The sequence below is a fragment of the Pinus tabuliformis genome, chromosome 7 (genome assembly GCF_031772625.1).
Source record: "Pinus tabuliformis cultivar Carrire ecotype Pingquan chromosome 7, CPIR1, whole genome shotgun sequence".
NCBI lineage: Eukaryota > Viridiplantae > Streptophyta > Pinopsida > Pinales > Pinaceae > Pinus > Pinus tabuliformis.
This window is the reverse complement of record NC_142293.1, coordinates 646,764,240-646,777,120: the sequence shown is the minus strand read 5'-3', so window position 1 is coordinate 646,777,120 and position 12,881 is coordinate 646,764,240. Positions and strand designations below refer to the sequence as shown.

The 12,881-nt window shown below is 39.6% G+C and overlaps 1 protein-coding gene across 1 annotated transcript in view; it reads right to left on the bottom strand.

Moving 5' to 3' along the window:
• LOC149249109 (peroxisomal membrane protein 13-like) overlaps positions 1 to 12,417 on the bottom strand; it is a 194,842-nt gene extending 182,425 nt beyond the window's left edge. The window contains exon 1 of the mRNA XM_089458636.1: positions 12,262 to 12,417. Coding sequence (XP_089314762.1) covers positions 12,262 to 12,274 — 13 coding nt within the window. The 5' untranslated portion in view covers positions 12,275 to 12,417. The remainder of the gene's footprint in view (positions 1 to 12,261) is intronic.
• Positions 12,418 to 12,881: the final 464 nt, after the last annotated feature.

Below are 12,881 nucleotides of genomic sequence, written 5' to 3'. Positions count from 1 at the left end.
CACAAGAACACAGGATGTAGGTTGCAAGCCAGGGCCAAAACCTCTCCACTTGAGAGGAAAACCCGCAAATCTCCTCTTCTTATAGATTCTTCAAATGACGAATTCCAAGACCTCTAGACCAAGACCAATACCCTTCCAAGACCAAGTCAAACCTTCTTGATGATGTGCTTCCTTTGTCCAAGTCAAACCCAGTCAAATCTCTTCCAATTGCACAACTTCAACCCCCAACTACAGAATTTCGACCTCTACTGCAAGTCTGAAATTTTTGGCCCCTGCAACAATCACTGCTTCCACACATGTGAGCAATTTCTGGGTTTCGAAGGCTTCCTTTTACCTTCGCTTGGGTTTCTCCTTCTTCTAGGGCTTGTAGGTGACCTAATAGACCTTCCTTCAACCTTCTTTCTGCAATTTCCTCAACTTCGACCTTGTAGCATCAAAACCCTAGCCTTCCTCCTTCGCACATGAGAGAGAGAGAGAAATAACCCAAACCTTCATCCTTCAGCATTCTTCCTTCTTCACTAGCCTTCTTCTGCTTCTCCTTCACTTAGATGATGAGAAGATGAGTGAGTGTCCATAGGAGGTCGAGTTCCCTCCTATATATAGGCTTCCAAGGAGGACAACATGCCCTAATGAGGTCGACTTCTTAGCTGCCAAGCCGAATTGGTCTTGGAAAGTATTTTGACACTTTTAAATACAAAAATAATTCTTTTTACAAGTTACAATGTGCCCGATGGGGTCTTCTTCATATGACAATGAATCTTTTGACTTCTTGACCCTAGGACAAACCCTAGAAGCACTCAATGGGTGCTTGACCTCTAAATAAAAGACCTTGAGCATGAAACCCATGCTACAAAAATAACAATAATCAATTTTCTTTCCTTTTACAATATACAGGAATCAAAAGTACATTTCATATTTTATGAAGACCTAGCCTAGTTACACATATCAACACATACATTTATACACTCAGGATGTGGACCTTCATCAGCTGATCCCTTGGCCATGACACATAGCCTTGAAGTATTTCCCCTCCATTGCCACCATTATCACAAACACCTATGAATTGAAGTGTTGACCTTGGACATGTCACCTCTCCTTAAGGGATAGAAGCACATAATAGTGTTGATTACCTAAACACCTCTAACAAGGTAGGGAACACTTTTACGAGACTTGGTCTAGTTAGATATTTGAAGGTGATCCTGATTTGAAGTCTTACTATGCCCTTAACAATTAAGTATGGTCCACTATGATGCATTTATGGTCATTGTCTCTAATGAATGGTTGCTTCACTTGAAATTGAGATGGTTTTGCTAGGTGGGCCTTCACAGAGTGACAACGCAGCAAAGGCCTTGGGGACACACGTATTCCATGCTTACTCCACATGACGCCTAAGTCATACTACACTTTCAGAGAGCAGTGAAGACTTTGCAAATGCAACGTTGCCCCTCCACAACAAAGCGTTGGGCACTTCGATGATTCTAGCAATTGATTGACACCTCAAAGCACCCCCGGATGCTGAAACGTTGAGCTCACTTTGCTTAGTGTTGGAGATTTTTGATGATGTACCCAATGGACCCAATATGCCCACAAGCTGGCCTTAACACTCTTTGATGGGCATGCCTTAATTTGGAGTCCAGATGATGGTGATGATCCTCACGATGATTACGGATGACTTGTACCACCTCATGGAGCCCCAACACTAGAGAGAGATTGCACCATGTTATCTCGATGGCACACATGAAGATGACGTAGGACACCCAGAGTTGGCTTTTGGACACATGAAGATGTTTTGACTCTTGAAGCTTAACTTAAGGACTCTTCCTCAATTCATGGTTGATAATGATGGCTGGAAATGCATCTAGCCCTTATCTTGCATTTTGGAGCTTTATTAGCCCTAAAAAGGGCATGACATCATGTTTAGGAGTTTCAACCCACACTTGTGGGCAATTAGTGGCATATTTTATTGTATTGAGCTATTGGGTTGCCTTGTAACCCATTTTCTTCATGTCTACTCAAAATTAAACTTGTCATAGAGCTATTCGGAAAATTAATGGAAGTGATTGACCTCATACAAGTAGAGGATCACTCCATTCTTGTTTCTCATCATCACACAAACAATTCTCGTATCACCTCGCTAGAGAGTGCGAGTTGCTCTTTTTTGCTCTAGTTGGCAAGATGTAGTCTTTTTCATGGTGTGAGTTCTTGGATTGGAAATCTTTTTGTGAAGATCTTTCTTTGGGGTGGAAAGAAGGTGCCTCTTGGAGAATTTTGTGAGTTTTAAATGCTTTATCATTGAAATTTTGCATGCTTCATGTAATAAAGTAGGGTTTCTTTGTGTTGTGACTAAAAGCTACAAATTTTATGAAATCTTGCCATAATATTGTATGCAAAATTGTTCTTTTCAAAGCCCATAATGCAACTCTGAATGTGCATGCATTATTTAATTTCTCCCCTCACAAAAGAAATAGCTAGGGTTTCAAGTGGAGACCCAGGGCATTCCCCTTTATTCCATAAAACTTCCTTTTTCTTCAATTTGATCTATGAAATTGACTCCATTTTAGCCCTAGGAGAAGGCACTAGCCATTGGTGTGTTGATCACTCAAAACCTAATAAAATCTACCTTCTCTCTCTCTTTTATCTATTTTTCCTAGGCAAAGTTAGGGTTAGGGTAAATTTAGGGCTTCTTATTTTATGGATGAAATTGAATAATTTTTGGATAAAAATGTTGCTCTTAATTTAGACTTTATTTTGGATATTTATTTCATGCAAAATCTAGCATTAAAACCATACAAAACCTAATATTTGAGGGTGATGTCATCCTAGCTATTGTAAGCTAGCGCATGGTGAAAATCTTTATTTATCCTTAGCTCTCTTGCCTATTTGATGACCTTGGCCCTTTGTAAATCAATATTTTGAGGTCATTTCCTCTATCTATTTTTTGCTACATGCCATTACACTCCCTATCTGTTAAGAACCATTCAAACCCTAATTTATAGCAAATCCTTTCTTCTTCAAGGTCCTAAGGAACGTTAATTGAAATTTCAGGCCTTCTTATCTCAACCTTTCCAAGGTTTGGTAGGTTCTTTCCTTGCCCTTTCTTCTCTCCCTTCTCTTTATTTGTTGAATACTTATTGGGTGATTCTTTCTCAAACCCTAAAATGCCTTTCAGGGCTATCTTTGAACATCCAAGCCTTAGGATTTGCCTCTAGGGAAGCCTCCCTTACGGGGATTTCATAAACCACAATAGAGCAAAAGACAAACCATCGAGTTGACAGTGGGTGGTTGTATTTTGTTGCCCTTGACCTAGGTTGCCTAGTGTTAAAATTGGAAACTAGGGCCAAACTCCACATGGGTCATCTTATTTATGACAGCTGATATTTTTCTTGGATTCCTCTCTCCGAGAGTTGTAGGCTTGATCTAGAGATCATCTGATTCTGACATGTATAAATGAAGTTATGAATTTATTTTGATTATGGACAAATTGCCAAGGTCAGCTAGCAAACTCATGTAGGCTTAGAAGCCCAACAGTCACATCTATTCATCCTCAACATTTGCTATAAATACATGATGCCTCTTCCTCATTTGGACACACTCATCTTTACACATCTCTCTCTCCTCATTGATTGGGTACACATTTCTGGGCAGCATCTCTCTCGCACATGCGAAGGAAAGGAGGACGAATCTCTGTTTTGGGCGTTGACCAAATTTCTATGACAGTTTGACCAAGCGTTGACCAGCAGCGTTGACCTCTTTGACTGCGATTTTTGGTGGAGAATTTATATCCCAGCAGGCCACATTTTTGGGCAAAGAAATTGAGGCAATTCGTTGACTTTGACCAGCATTGGCTGCAGCTAGGGCTGACCACAGGTTGACTATTTGACCAGATTTTGACTAGGCTGATTTCGAATTGTTTTGCGGGCTGATTCATCTTGTTGTTTGGAGGCCAAAGTTGACTGAAGTTGACCAAATTGTTGAGGGTCAAATCTGCCCTGTTGACCAAAGTTGACTTTGGCTCTTTTGTTGTTGTTATAAATTATCAAATTTGTAAATTGTACTATCTCTCTCTGCTGAACTATTGAAGACTATAAGAAGAATTGATCAAGGGTTTCCCCACATTGGGGTTTGTCCTTGACTGGTGCCACATCTTTTGTCCTCTTGTCTTGGCTTGTCTTCCACTGTTTATGTTTATGTTCTATCTGCATTTTACTATCATGTTGATGTGATTGCTAAACTAGATATTGATGTTGGGCTAACAAAAGAAATTGAAGTAAAATTGTTCTAAAGCATAGAACATAGCACTGTTGCCTAAAATTAACACCTAGTGAGGCTTTGCACTAGGCTTGCTAGATTTTGCAGTAACAAACCCGTCAATTGATAGGTGTGTGTGAGAATGGTGGTTGCGGAGTGGAAAAGACTTCAAGGCAAGGTGCCATAGCCAAATGACTAGCTAATGGAGGTCAAACACCTTAAGTGTATAGATCTAAGGATGGAGCAATCGTGAAGGCATGAGTTACACATTTCCTTAGCCTACTTTTTCCATCCCTTTGGTGAGCCTTTTACTTCTTTATAATTTGTTTTAATTTGGGTGCATAGCTCAAAACCCTAAGCTTGCTTTTGAAATTTTTCATTATTCTTTAATAATGAATTAGTTTATCGTTCATTAGGGTTGGGACAATACAAGAGTTCCTTTTATAGATGAAGCATCATGTGCTTGAGGAACTGGGTGATGGCTAATGGGGGTTAGAGCTCAAGCTAGGCTTTTGCCCACACGTTAATCAAATGTCCCAGTCGTCTTTTGTATTTTATCCTTTTCTTTCATTGAGCCTTTCTTATGCTTTTATCTTTCTTTTAGTTGTATCAACCTCTTGGGAAAAATTTTATGGGCCCAGACTCAAGGATGAGGATGAAAGGGTGCCAATCCCAATGACTAATGACCACCAATAGGAAGAATAGAGATGAATAGGGGAAAATATGGGAACTGGTAAGCATGCAATAATCATGGACATGTTACTTTAATCAGTGCCTCCCCAATAGTGCCCTTCCTAAACCCTAAGTCCTTAGAGGAGGTCCTACTAGACTAGAGTCAAAGACTAACCTCCCAAGTGAAGTGAGGGAACAAGAATATAGTCAATATCGGTCAATCATCCAGTTTTCCCCTTGATCCATATTAGTATGCCCATAACATTAAGTAAAAGCACATGATTGCAAAATGGTTAAAGTAACTATTGATGGATGACCCACCTTCCTTCGAGAAGATATGTTGGATGGTAGAGTGGAAACTAACTAGAGCAGAAAGTGGAGGCTCTTAGCACCATGTCATGTGTTGATAATATAGTGTAGTTAGCTAGTTGGCTATCCAAGGAAGAGTGCATGATAACTCCAATAATCGTTGGGGCTTTGTAGACCTATTACTTGTACACACATAGCAAATTGTTGATAGCAACTAAGCATAGAGAATCAAACTCATGCCTCCACAATTGCTTCCGCTAAATATTTTTGTTAGGAACCTAGTTGTGTGTTTATTCAATAATCTATTGCTTAGAATTAAATATCAGGTGTTGGGTTGCTGGAAAAACTAACATTGTATTAGAGCCAGAACTCTGAATAGATCTCGGAATCACAGGTGTCAGGTTCGGACCGAATCACCGAAGCCAGGTTCGACTATGATCATACAAACAAAAAAGAAAATTAGGGTCGAAGTAAGTCGGACAAACTATCCGGAGAAAAAAAAATACAAGCCGAAATTTTTTTGCAAGCACAATTTTTTAAAACAAAAAATAAATAAAAAATAAAAAAGGGTTGCAGGGGTTTGACAGTTGTGGTGGTCAACAGCCATAGACCCATTGCCAACCCACTCAACTGACCAACTGCAAAAGTCATAGCCGACAGGGAGCAGCTCGGGCTTCCATAGCTGAGTGGTCAAATGCATAGGAGTTGCGACAAAGACTACAAGCCCAGTTGACGCAAAAAGGAACAGTCGCAATCGTAGGACTAACAAAACACAGTTTTTTTGTGTCATCCAAGCACAGATTGGTTGAGGGCAGAGATTGGTCGAACGGCATAGTTCACGTGTGAACAGATTGCAAAGAAGAAAGGCCCACACAGAGGCTATAACATTTGCAAGTGAACAAAAGAGAGTCGAGTCACGGCAGCTGCTCAAGGAGATCTAGTGGCAGGCACAGTAGAGGATCCAAGGTCAATCAATAGTGGCACATAGCAAGTTAGGGGTGAGCACACACCGCCAGTCACTAATCAAGACCATACCACAACACGAGAAGGGCAGATTGAGGACAACGGGTGGTAGTGATTGCCAGCTAAGTCACAAGGTGCCGCCAAGGGCTACAGATCAGGCCAGCAAAGTTGTTGGGGATCAAAGACAGGGCTAAGCTTAGGGAGAAAAGAAAAGCCATCAATTGACAATGAGTTGAGGAAAGGCAGGCTACAGCACATTGAGCCACCAACCATAGTGGATGACAACCTGCGGCTATCAAACTTGACACCAAGGTCGACAAGCCCAAGAATGCTCGAGCCACAATGGGGTGGGGGCGTGTAGCCGTTGAGGCTCACGCAACCACAGAAGTCAAGTCACATATCAGGGCATCCAACAATGGTGACAGTGCAGTATTGTAGGCAATAAAGATAGACAAGAGGGATAGCTATTGAAGCAGTCACCAGGAGCAACATAATGCAACGACAAGGGAAAGCGTAGCAAGAAACGACACCTGTAGAGGACATGGAAGACCTAGCTGCCACCACAGTTGCAGCCTCCAACAATCACCTAATGCGAAATTATTAGATGCAACAAGTGCAAGAAAGAAAAAAAGAGGATCGCAAGATCATGCTGAAACCGTCAAGAGACAATCGACAACAAGAATGAACCAAGGGCCGCGTAGTGAGTTGCCAACCACTGTGGGTTTGAGTGCAGCTGCTAAAGCCAATTGATAGGCTCATGAATAGATTTTGGGCTGACAGTTAGCAATAGTCATTGAGGAAGGTATTGAGAGGAAAAACAAACCGATAACACACAAAGGAAGCCACCAGACTTTGGTAGAGCATGTGCATAGGATATCGTGCATGGTTGAAGTCAAGGATCACAATGAAGCAAGTCGAGGAAGAAACAAGGCCAGTAACTTGCACAGGTGTTAGGTCCGACAAAGCAGCCAACAACAGTGTCACAGGATTATTGGTAGAGTGGCAATAGCAACAGCAAGCTGGTAGCACGTGGACAACAGAAGCTCAACCAGTTGTCAACCTGTAACAGCCATGAGAGGGTCGCGGACCAATTTGCAAAGGTGGGTAATGCGCAAAGGGGTCAAAGCTCGAGGGTAGAAACGGAGGAGTGCCAATAGGAACTAGAGTTGTTGAAGCAACTAATTGGGTTGTGAGCGGAGCACACAATATTCAAAACCGACTGGGTCGAACCACTAAGGGGTCAAAGTTTCAAACCAACCACTTCATGTTGAAATTCTATGCAAGTACAATAGAATACAATTTTCTCTCAGATAGTTACTTCCTAAATATTTTTCACATAGTATTTTACTTCACTGCTATCATAGAATAATTAAAAAGAAAAAACTCAGCAACAAATCCAGCAGAAATAGTAAAGACAACCATGCACAATAGAGACAATAATTATACCCTGGGAAACCCAACCTTGGAAGAAAACTCAACAACTTTTCTTAAGAGAAATTATTCATCAACAAGGTTTAGAAATCAACAATTTTCCTAGAAATATATGCCAATATCCAAGTCAAAATACTAGTCAAACCTGGTCAAATTCAGTAGTTGGTCAATGCTAGTCAAAACTAGTCAAAAGTCAACTCCAGTCAAAACTTTGGCCTACAATCAATTGCAGTCAACTGCCTATGGTCTTTGTTCAATCTTGCAGTCAGATTTGGTCAACATCCTGTAGTCAAATCCAATCAAATCTCTATGGTCAACTTCGGTCAAACTTGGTTGATTTCTCACATTTGCGGCCTCAAGAATGTTGGTCAAACTCAATGATAAAGAGAGATAAAGGCTTCCTCTTCATTAGTCTCTGAGTGAGGCGTCTTAACATCTTATTTATACCCATTGAAGGGGTGTGACAACCCAAGGGACACATGCCTTCACCAGTTGGCCGACTTGACTTCTCCTGGGTATACCTCCCGATGCAACACATAAATCAACAATTCATTAGGCTTGGGGGTCAACCGGTCGGTTTGGCCATAAACCAACCAATTCCATCATAAACCGACCAAGTCATTATCAGGTTGATCTCACATTTGTGGGGGATTCTGAGACCATTGATGGTGATTTTCCAAGTGGTTTTCCTTTATCTTTCATTTTCATCTTTTTACTTAAATTTTTAACATTATCATGAAATGAATTAGAATGTTTGAGAGTGGTTTCCATCTCATTGTATTTCATATGGAGAAACTACAATTTTAGATCTCACTGGAAATCAAACAAACTTAATGTTTTCAAGATTTTAGGAGTTGGGGGATTGCAATGTTTCCATTTGATTCTATCATGAGTGAGGGTATGAGATTGGCATTTGATCAAGAGCATGAAGCCCTTTAAGTACCTTGATGTTGGTGTCATTGATTGTTGAACTTCGTTGATGTTGATGGTATTGATTGTTGAACCCTTCTACCATGGCCTTAACAAAAATGTACCCTTCACTCAAAGGAAAATAATTGGTTAAACATGCTAAGCTTTTTCTACCATATTATAAGGTAGAGGAGATGAACTTCACTCAAACCAAAATCATCAGTTAGGCATGTTAAACATTTTCAATTTCCACCATATTATAAGGTTGAGCAATCCAAGCCTGAAGACTTTGAGCTAGATGATGTTTATGTAGATATTGTTGATGATCCCATTTCTAGTAGTGTTGAATCAATGATGAGTTTGATGAGTGATCAGTTGATTAGTGATTCGTAGTTTTGATGTCTAGTTTTGTTGTTGTTAGTACTACTACTAAGGTTGCAAAGGAGTTTGAGGAGTCCTTTGGCTTTGAGCCAAATGATGTTTATGTAGCTCCTGTTGATGATCCCACGTCTAGAAGTGGTGATGAGTTTGATCATGATGAGGAGTGATCATGTTGGTCACTGATATGTAGACATGTAGTAGGCCAGTGGTCTCATAGCTTTTAGCATTGTTTTTGGACTTTAGTGGCCATTTAGAGCCTCATTGATTATGTATTTTGTTGTTAATATGTATTGCACTCAATGCCATTTTGATATATTCAACTTTACATAGTATATAGATGAGCAAACTTTGCATATTGTCTCTATTGGTTTGGAATCATGGTTTTAAATCTTAATAGTTTTTCATTAAAAATTAATTATTTCATGTATTTTTTTAAAGACCAATTCATTGAGATCTGACCAATCTGATTTTTACAGTTCGGGTTCAAAAACCAGTTTGATAGGTGGACTGGGTTGATCATCGGTTCCAGTTTTAAATAATATGGCAAAGCACAATGCGCAGAATACATGTTGCAGTAGCAATTGGGCATATGGTTGCAGTAGTGCACAAGTCGTGTGGAGTTGCTACAGGGTGTTGCTGTGTGTGGAAAAGCCAAGGCCTATGAGGGCTTGACTGCTGAGACAGTCTGAAGGATCATGCTGCGGGCAGGGTGCTGAGGTGGGCCTGATCGAGTTGTTGCAAGATGTAGTGGGCAGCAATGAGCTGCTAAGGAAGGGATCTGAGGTGTTTGAGCACCTAAAATGTCATCTATAGTGTGAAGAGAAACAATCTGAATGTAAACATGGCAAAAAGCTTGATTTATGTGCACTAAACTTATGGTTGTTGTGCCATTAATGTGAGGCAGAAAACAATGATAGAGCATATAGGACTTGGGACATCAATCCGGAGAAGGATAATTTGGATAATAGAGCCACAACTCTAAAGTACATGGAGGCTGAACTTTTGGCTAATGAGACTTGGGACATGTGACTCATGGTGGTGCTTGTCGCAGTGTTCCATGACCACTTCCTACTACTCCTATCATTAGACGATGGAAAAAAGGTTAGAAGTTTTGTGTGACTTATATGTTGAAACTTGAAACTTGAAGGTGGATATTAGGCTTGATCACTGGATGGCAATGTTATAATTGTTAGTTGATGTTATCTTTGGACAAACTAGTTGATGCTTTAACAATTAAATTTTAAATCTACTATGGATTACATTTCTAGCTTCTTCAAGTAGTATTTGTCTAGAAGTCACACCAAAAAATGTTTTCATATTTTCTGTAACTAATTTGACATTCTGCATTGTTTTTTTGAATATGTATGCATCAAAATATACTAAAATACATATTATATGAAAAATATTCTCAGAGATTTCTGGAAATTGTCACTCCATGCTCCTGCTTCCCACTTCTGCTTGGCACTTCAGTCCGCTCCCAACAGCACAAAATTTAATGCATCACTTCAGCTTTCACAGGTGGGGGCACCTACTGAAAGAACCGAATATAAACTAGAGCAATTCTATGACAGGAAAGGGGATATATATATTACATTTTACTTTTAGGGCATCGTAAGAGGATGTGTAAGTGGTAAGTTATAACTCTGTTTGGCATTCATCTGTTCGGTTCCCTACCAATCTAGAACTTGGCAACCTTTAGTCCCCTGCTAGGAAAAGAAATACAATAATAAATCTGCCAGCAGGAAACTGGCTCCTGCTGCAAACGATGACCACAATAGAAGAAATAGTAAAACTTTTGGAATATACTACTTTACCTTAGCAGACAAGGATACAGCGCAAGTAGTCCACTATACCAGTTATAATGGTTCAGTAGATTGTCGTTTAAGATCTTTAATTTCTTCCCTATGGCTAATGGATATATTTAAAAGAGAATTAGACGTTGAAAGGTGGAGGGCAATTGATCCCCTTGAGAACAGAATCGGACTTCTCTAGCCAGGACCCGCGTTGGAAAAATATCCTAAGGTAGAGAAGTAGAAATCTTGCGGATGTTAATTATTTTTAAGACTTCAATGCCATTCTATGGAATACAAAAGGATTGCAAATATTTCTCCCTTCCAATGAAAGCCTGCACTTAAAATTTGCTATTCAAAAGCATCAGAATACTAGTGTATATAGCACATTTTATTTTATGGCTAGCGTTTCTACTGTACAAACTGTTTTTAAAAGAACTGGTAGCTTTAATACTTAAGAGAAACAGCACGTGTAAGAAACATTTATGATTTCAGAGTTTTGAAGCAGGTTACATTTGGTGAGCCCTTCAAACAGAAGGAATAGCTTGGAGGTCATAAAACATCGCTATCTAGGAGTAGAATCCAGCACATCAGTCATTGCTGATGATATCATGCTCCTAACCATGTTAAGGAATAAAATAGGGATCTGAATTCTTGAAGAATTCTGAGATGAAAGCAAACCCGAAGTCCTTCCAGATTCATGCACAAATGTTTTTGGGGAAATTGAAAAAACTTGAAATTCGAGAATTGATCTAAAATGCCAATGGGAATTTGGTTCACTTGCGAAGACAAATATTGGGTCATACACCAAGTATCCATCCTTGCTGTGGCTTAACCCACCCGAATGGCATGATTTTTGAATGAATGAGTCCAGGTGTAAGTCCTCGGCAATTTTGGCAGAATAACTAACACCTAAGCCAAAAGAAGACTACTCTACGTGGTGCAGGTCCAGAGCATTTCTCAAACTTCCAACAAAAAATCTAAACAGAGAACCGAGAAAAAACACCCTTGGACATACGAAAAATAACAAAAACGAATCAAATTGTCCCCAACAAAACCCATAATTGTCTAAAACGAACCAAATTGTCCCCAACAAAACCCAAATTGTTCAAAACTATGGATTAAAAACGCTCGGCTCTGTCAAGGATGACTGGGACTGCAGATATATGGAAGACTCGCACACGATACTTTCACACCACGCGTGATTGCAAAACAATTAGTGTAATCTTTTCAATTAATCAAAACCTGTCTGGTTTAGCCATCTTGCAGCTCAATTTACAAATAAGCAGAGCCCCAATACAATGGTAGTAAAATTCGGCCTTCTGTAACTACAATTCAAAAATTCAGTACACATAGCAACGTATTTGTAAATATAAGACCTACCTGAGAGGATTAATAATATAAGGGCATCTTAACCTGAATTTGTTTCTCGTTGTATCATTGTTATCATCTGGATACTGATCTCTTCGGGGTTTGAAGAAATATGTAGGTTTTAAATAAATAGACGCTAAAGTTCAATGAATAGCGCAATGAATGGAGTGTGCGATGGAATGCTTACCAGAATTCGCCATGACAAGACTATCTGCACAGACATTCAGTCGTTCGTCATGGTGGAATAACCCGGGCCAACTCCTTGTTGCAATAATCAAATATACTCTTCATGGTACGAATGCTTTACGCATCCATGCATGAGTGAAGTCGGCTTGTTCATATGACACGTCATTTCTTATAGCGTATTATTTGGTTCCCACCCCATAAATCTGCAAGGACGCGTAAACATTTACAGAAATTACTAATTGAGAACGAAATCCAACGATAAAAGTAAGGGAGGATGATACCCACAACCATGTAAGGTGTTTGTCAATGTGATAATATGAGGATATGTGACTCAAGGAATGGTTGTGACATATTACGAGGGAGGGATGGACGGACCTAATAATTTAGATCATATTTAGATTCTTTTCCATGTTAATTTTGTTGTTGTGAATTTGGAGTACGAAATTCGCTATTTTGTGAAGTCTTTTTTTCTCAAAAAGCTCACTGAGATTGTACAACTTTATACTATTATCAAACTGACAATGAATATCTTCATATGCTACGCATTCTTTGATATAATGTCATTTTGTTTCCACTGCTCCTATGTTGCAAAAAATGCAAGTTCTTTCTTTCCACTCTTTT